Raw genomic sequence first — 7,978 nt, forward strand, 5'->3', positions numbered from 1 at the left:
TCTGTGCCTTGCGTTTGGCTGTGCCCTGTACAATGAACTAAGATGTAAGTATGTCTAATTACTCTGTACAGCATTGTCACTTCTGCCTCCTGCATTCGCTCAAGGTGGCAAATTTATCTGTAGTTTTATTTTATTTTTCTGGTTTACAAAAAAGAAAAAAGCTGTTTAGTAAAAATTTCAAAAAATGTACAAATGTTGCAAACTTAACCACTTTCAAAGTGAGGTCCCTCATTGAGGATGAGGGACCCAATGTGGCTTTGTCATGCTTTTTTTTTTTTTTTTTTTTTTTTTTTTTTTTTTAATTTTTAGCTTTAATTCATTTAAATCTCTATCCAAATGCAAGAACATGGCTTGTTTCTACATAAACCAAATTTGCTATTAAGAAGTACTAGTCGTTTTATCCTTAATTTTTTTTTTTGAGATACCATTAAAACACACCATCAAGACAAATGCTGTTTGAAGAGATCTCCCCTAAAGCAGCATGATTGATCAGTAAGTGTAGTTTCCCTTATTATATTGTGTGCAAAAAAAGTATGCTTTTATTAAATGGTCTTGACAGTGTGATTTAACCTTGGTCCAACTATCCATACTGTCCCTTGGAGGATTGCATATTTCTTCCTATAGTGGAAATACCTGTTAGTATTAGCTCTGTTGAAACACCATCTGGTAACTGAATAGCAAAATACATTTTCTCTTGTAAGATGTATCGAGTCCATGGATTCATCCTTTACTTGTGGGATATTCTCCTTCTCAACAGGAAGTGGCAAAGAGAGCACACAGCAGAGCTGTCCATATAGCTCCCCCTCCTGCTCCAGCCCCCAGTCATTCTCTTTGCCGGCTCTAAGCAATCGGAAGGGTAAAGTGAATGTGGTAAAAAAAAATGTAGTTTTTATTTTCTACAAGCAAGATTTTGTTATTTTAAATGGTACCGGTGTGTACTATTTACTCTCTAGCAGAATGGAGACGAAGATTTCTGCAGGGAGGAAGATGATTTTAGCATGTAACTAAAATCCACTGCTTTTCCCACAAAGGACTGAGGAGTGCAAGAAAGCTTCAGTTGGGGGGAACGGTTTGCAGGTTAGGCTGCAATAAGGTATGTTCAGTCTTTTTTTTTTTCTAGACAAGACTGTGATAATGCTAGAGAAGACTGATAATATCCCCATGAGGGAAGGGTAAGCTGTATTCAGAGACTAAGTATGGAATTTCAAGCTTACATAACAGGGCTAGTTTATGCTGGTTGACACTACTTTCAAGGCAAACGGTTTTTTATTGAAAATATCGTTTTTTTGAGACACTTTGAAGGTTCCTTTGGGTTTCTTTCAGGGGTTGTTACTCACATGGCTAATATTAAAACACTTTGGAGTGTTTCTTTAGGCCTTACAAGCACCGTAGTGAGGTGGGGGGGGCCTAATTTCGCGCCTCAGATGCGCAGTTATATTTGACTAGAAGTTCAGGCTGTTTCACATGGAGGGTCCTGCTGCAGTTTGAGGGCCTCTAAGAAGCTTTTTCCCCACAAATCTGGTTCCTAAGGGCAGGTAGGGCCACAGCAGAGCTGTGGCAAGGTGCTGAACGTTTTTTAACCGTTTTTTTGGCTTACTGTCGATCCGGTTTGGGCATTAAGGGGTTAATCGTTTTTATTGCTAGTGGTGCAATCTTACTAATGCTTTAGGTACATACTGTAAAAATTTCGAACAGTTTGCTGCATTTTTTCACTGTTTTGCAAAATTGTGTGCCTTTTTGATCTCTTAAAGGCACAGTAACGTTTTTTTCAAAGTGTGTTTTTGCTTGATTAAAGTGATTTCCAAGCCTGCTTGTTTGACTACTAGTCAGTTTAACATGTCTGACACTAAGGAAAATCCTTGTTCAATGTGTTTAGAAGCCATGGTGGAACCCCCTCTCAGAATGTGTCCCACTTGTACTGATATGTCTATACACTTTAAAGAACATATTGTTACACTTAAAAATGTGGCCCAAGATGATTCTCAGACAGAAGGTAACGAGGTTAGCCCGTCAACCTCTCCCCAAGTGTCACAACCAGTTACGCCCGCTCAAACGACGCCTAGCACCTCTAGTGCGTCTAACTGTTTTACCTTGCAAGACTTGGCAGTTATGAATAATACCCTCTCAGAGTTCTTATCTAAACTGCCCGTGTTACCTGCAAAGCGTGATAGCTCTGTTTTAAGAACAGATAATGAGCATTCTGACGCTTTAGTAGCCGTATCCGATATACCCTCACAACGCTCTGAAGTGGGGGTGAGGGATGTGCTGTCTGAGGGAGAAATTTCCGATTCAGGAAAGGTTTCTCCTCAGACAGATTCAGATATATTGGCTTTTAAATTTAAACTAGAACACCTCCGCGGTTTGCTCAGGGAGGTATTAATTACTCTGGATGACTGCGACCCTATGGTGGTTCCAGAGAAATTGTGTAAAATGGACAAGTACCTGGAAGTTCCTGTTTACACTGATGTGTTCCCAGTCCCTAAGAGGATTGCGGATATTGTTACTAGGGAGTGGGATAGACCAGGTATTCCCTTCGTTCCCCCTCCTGTTTTTAAGAAAATGTTCCCCATATCTGACCCCATGCGGGACTCGTGGCAGACGGTCCCTAAGGTGGAGGGGGCTATTTCTTAACTTGCTAAACACACAACCATACCAATTGAAGACAGTTGTGCTTTCAAAGACCCTATGGATAAAAAATTAGAGGGTTTACTTAAGAAAATTTTTGTTCAACAAGGTTTTCTTCTCCAACCTATTGCGTGCATTTTTCCTGTAACTACTGCAGCTGCTTTCTGGTTCGAGGCGCTGGAAGATGCGCTCCAGACGGAGACCTCATATGAGGACATTATGGACAGAATTTAAGGCTCTTAAGCTGGCTAATTCTTTTATCACAGATGCCGCTTTCCAACTAGGTAAGTTAGCGGCAAAAAATTCAGGTTTTGCCATTTTAGCGCGCAGGGCGCTATGGCTAAAGTCCTGGTCGGCCGATGTGTCGTCAAAATCCAAACTCTTGGGCAGCGTGATTCCCAGCCTGTGACCTGGAGCTAACTATTTAATAACGGAACTGTCAGCCCCGGCGGTAATACGGAAGCATTTTTTACAAGTCCACTGAAGAATCTTACTTAACCTAGTCACTGCACAACAGAAAATGTCTGCATACAAGCCCGTCGCCATCCCCTCCTTCCCTAAACTTGGTGAGAAGATCACACAAGACACATTGTACTGGAAACATTACAAGACACCTGTTCAAATTAAGGAATTTGGGGCAGTAACAAAAATAGACTTCTCACCTGTGCAGCCGTGTAATTATGCAGTCACGTCATCTACACGCATTCACATCTATGGACAGTACTCTCAGGAGCCTATCAAAACATTCTCACGCTTCAAGGACACTGCATATTGTGGAACCTATAGAAACGATGGAAAACTTGTGGTTGCTGGTTGTGAAGATAGTGTTGTTCAGCTATTTGACGTCGGTGGAAAAGCTTCACTGAGACAATTTCATGGGCATAGCAAAGCAGTGCATTTTGTGGACTTCACAGGTGATAAGTACCGGATTGTGTCTGGTGCTGATGACTATGCATCTACAGTCTGGGACATTCCAAACAGCACTGAAATAGTTTCTTACAAGGAGCATACAGACTATGTGAGGTGTGGCTGTACCAGCAAACTCAATGATAACATTTTTGTAACAGGCTCGTATGATCACACTATCAAAGTATTTGATGCAAGAACAGAGCACAGTGTTATGAACATGGAGCATGAGCATCCGGTGGAGAGTGTACTTCTCTTTCCTTCTGAAGGGCTTCTGGCATCTGCAGGTGGTCGTTTTGTTAAAATCTGGGACATGCTTAAGAGAGGGCAGTTGCTAGTTTCTCTAAAGAATCACCACAAAACTGTTACCTGTCTGTGTCTAAGCAGCTCTGGCCAAAGGCTACTATCAGGGTCACTAGACAGGCATGTTAAAGTGCACAGCACAACCAACTATAAAGTAGTTCACAGCTTTGATTATGCTGCCTCGATTCTAAGCCTTGCATTAGCTCCCGATGATGATATGATTGTGGTTGGAATGACCAATGGTGTGTTGAATATCAAACATCGGAAACGTGAAGAAAAGAAACTGTCTCAATCAAGTGTAAAGAAGAGACATCCAAGATACAGAGTGTTTGTAAAAGGCAAAGACTATATGCCCAAGCAGGATGACATTTTCGTCAGTAAACCAGAACACTTGAGAAACTATGACAGACTACTGAAAGGTTTTGAGATGTCAAAAGCACTGGATGCTGTCTTGGTGCCTGGCATAAGGCTTTCAACACCTGAAGTTACAGTGGCTGTCATGAATGAGTTGAACCGCAGAGGAACGCTTAAAAATGCCCTGGCAGGTCGAAATGAGAAAGAACTAAGCACTCTTATGCTCTTTCTTTTAAAAAATCTTGCAGATCCAAGGTTTTCTCATATTCTGGTGAATGTGGCAGAACAAATTATTGATATCTATGCTCCTATTATTGGACAATCTTCTGTAGTTGATCAACAATTTTTAAAGCTTCAAGATCTCATACAAAAAGAAATTTCTTACCAAGAAGAACTTTTAGAAGTATTGGGCATGATGGACACACTGTTTGCAACAATGACAACTAAAAAACAAACTGTATTGGAAGAGAAAATGCTCTCAACTGCCCAAGACTTTGAACCAAAGAATGTGACAACTTTAAACCAAACTGCATGATTTTGGAGTTCCAAATGGACATTGACCATCTTTTTATACCATTTTTTTAAAATATATTTTTGTTCAGAACATCACCATCTTTAGACATTGGATCTATGATTGTCTACCATAATGTATATTAAATAGTCGTGTCCCAGAAACCTTTTCAATTTGAAAAGCATCTCTAAATGTACTTTTAAAGTTTAAAAACTGCCTTGTCACTTGATGTGTGCAGATGCCATTTTCCATGTGGTTGAATGTGTATTAGAAAATAAATCCACATTCTGTTTGGTTCTCAAAAAAAAAAAAAAAAATCCAAACTCTTGAACATCCCTTTCAAAGGAAAGACCCTCTTCGGGCCTGAATTGAAAGAGATTATTTCAGAAATCACTGGGGGAAAAGGCCATGCTCTCCTTCAGGACAAGTCTTTCCAGATAAAGAACAAACAAAATAATTTTCGTTCCTTTCGGAATTTCAGGAGCGGTCTCGCTTCATCCTCCCCTGCTGCAAAGCAAGAGGGTAACGCTTCCCAACCCAGGTCAGCCTGGAAACCTTACCAGGGCTGGAACAAGCGTAAACAGGCCAAGAAGCCTGCAGCTGCCTCCAAGACAGCATGATGGGGTAGTCCCCGATCCGGGACCGGATCTAGTAGGGGGCAGACTCTCTCTCTTCGCTCAGGCCTGGACAAGAGATGTACTCGATCCCTGGGCCTTAGAGATTGTATCCCAGGGATATCTTCTAGAATTCAAGGACTCCCCTCCAAGGGGAAGGTTCCACATTTCTCGTCTGTCTACAGACCAGACAAAGAAAGAGGCATTCTTACGCTGTGTAGAAGACCTACATACAATGGGAGTGATCCACCCAGTTCCAATTGCAGAACACGGGCTGGGTTTTTACTCAAACCTGTTTGTGGTTCCCAAGAAAGAAGGAACTTTCAGACCAATCCTGGATCTCAAAATTCTAAACAAATTCCTCAGAGTTCCATCATTCAAGATGGAGACCATTCAGACAATCTTACCAATGATCCAGGAGGGTCACTATATGACCACCGTGGATTTAAAGGATGCGTATCTGCACATTCCTATCCACAAAGATCATCACCAGTTTCTCAGGTTCGCCTTTTTGGACAAGCATTATCGGTTTGTGGCTCTTCCTTTCGGGTTGGCCACTGCTCCCAGAATTTTCACAAAGGTGCTAGGGTCCCTCCTGGCGGTTCTAAGACCGCGGGGCATAGCAGTGGCGCCTTATCTAGACTACATCTTAATTCAGGCGTCGACTTTCCAAAGAGCCAAGTCTCACACGGAAATTGTATTGACCTTTCTATGGTCTCACGGGTGGAAGGTGAACATCAAAAAGAGTTCTCTCTCTCCCCCCTCACAAGAGTTTCCTTCCTAGGAACTCTGATAGACTCGGTAGAAATGAAAATATTTCTTGACGGAGGTCAGAAAGTTAAAACTCTTAACCTCTTGCCGAGCCCTTCATTCCATTCCTCGGCCATCTGTAGCTCAGTGCATGGAGACAATCGGATTAATGGTAGCGGCAATGGACATAGTCCCTTTTGCACGGATACACCTCAGACCACTACAACTATGCATGCTCAAACAGTGGAATGGGGATTATGCAGATTTGTCTCCTCAAATACAGCTCGACCAGGGGACCAGAGATTCTCTTCTCTGGTGGTTGTCTCAGGATCACCTGTCTCAGGGAATGTGTTTCCGCAGACCAGAGTGGATCATCGTAACGACCGACGCCAGTCTGTTGGGCTGGGGTGCAGTCTGGAGCTCCCTGAAAGCTCAGGGCTTATGGTCTCGGGAAGAAGCTCTTCTCCCGATAAACATTCTGGAACTGAGGGCGATATTCAACGCGCTTCAGGCATGGCCTCAGCTAGCCGTGGCCAAATTCATCAGATTTCAGTCGGACAACATCACGACTGTAGCTTACGTCAATCATCAAGGGGGAAGAAGGAGTTCCCTAGCAATGACGGAAGTAACCAAAATAATCAGGTGGACGGAGGATCACTCCTGCCATCTCTCAGCATTTCACATCCCAGGAGTAGACAACTGGGAGATGGATTTTCTAAGTCGTCAGACTTTTCACCCGGTGGAGTGGGAACTCCACCCGGAGGTATTTACCCAGCTGACTCAGCTATGGGGCACTCCAGAATTGGATCTGATGGCGTCCCGTCAGAACACCAAACTTCCTCTTTACGGGTCCAGGTCCCGGGATCCCCAGGCGGTGCTGATAGATGCTCTAGCAGCGCCTTGGTCCTTCAATCTGGCCTATGTTTTTCCACCGTTTCCTCTCCTCCCTCGTCTGGTTGCCAGAATCAAGCAGGAGAGGGCTTCGGTGATTCTGATAGCGCCTGTGTGGTCACGCAGGACCTGGTATGCAGACCTAGTGGACATGTCATCTGTCCCATCATGGACACTACCAATGAGGCAGGACCTTCTAATACAAGGTCCTTTCAAGCATCCAAATCTAATTTCTCTGCGTCTGACTGCTTGGAGATTGAACGCCTAATTCTATCAAAGCGTGGTTTCTCTGAGTCGGTTATTGATATCCTGATTCAGGCTAGAAAGCCTGTCACCAGGAAAATCTACCATAAGATTTGGCGAAAATATCTTTTTTTTGGTGTGAATCCAAGGGTTGCTCATGGAGTAAGATTAGGATTCCCAGGATATTCTCCTTTCTCCAAGAAGGATTGGAGAAAGGATTATCAGCTAGTTCCTTAAAAGGACAGATATCTGCTTTGTCTATTCTTTTACACAAATGTCTGGCAGAGGTACCAGACATTCAAGCGTTTAGTCAGAATCAAGCCTGTTTATAGACCTGTGGCTCCGCCATGGAGTCTGAATTTAGTTCTTTCAGTTCTGCAAGGGGTTCCGTTTGAACCTTTACATTCCATAGATATTAAACTTTTATCTTGGAAAGTTTTGTTTTTGGTAACTATCTCTTCTGCGCGAAGAGTTTCAGAGTTATCTGCTTTACAGTGTGATTCACCTTACCTGGTTTAAGGTAGTTTTGCGTACTAAACCCGGTTTTCTTCCTAAGGTTCTGTCTAATAAGAATATTAACCAGGAAATTGTTGTTCCTTCTCTGTGTCCTAATCCTCCTTCGAAGAAGGAACGTCTTTTACACAATCTTGATGTGGTTCGTGCTTTAAAGTTCTATTTACAAGCAACTAAGGATTTCAGACAAACACCTTCATTGTTTATCTATTCTGGTAAGAGGAGAGGTCAGAAGGCGACTGCTACCTCTCTTTCCTTTTGGCTGAAA

General features: G+C 42.7%; 1 protein-coding gene across 1 annotated transcript; it reads left to right on the forward strand.

Annotated features, from left to right (window-relative positions):
• Positions 1-2,540: 2,540 nt before the first annotated feature.
• Positions 2,541-5,038, forward strand: LOC128640598 (U3 small nucleolar RNA-associated protein 15 homolog). Its single transcript, XM_053693068.1, has one exon. The coding sequence runs from the start codon at positions 3,146-3,148 to the stop codon at positions 4,721-4,723; it is 1,578 nt and encodes a 525-aa protein (XP_053549043.1). The 5' UTR covers positions 2,541-3,145; the 3' UTR covers positions 4,724-5,038.
• Positions 5,039-7,978: the final 2,940 nt, after the last annotated feature.

This window comes from Bombina bombina, chromosome 1, assembly GCF_027579735.1.
Source record: "Bombina bombina isolate aBomBom1 chromosome 1, aBomBom1.pri, whole genome shotgun sequence".
Taxonomy (NCBI): Eukaryota; Metazoa; Chordata; class Amphibia; order Anura; family Bombinatoridae; genus Bombina; species Bombina bombina.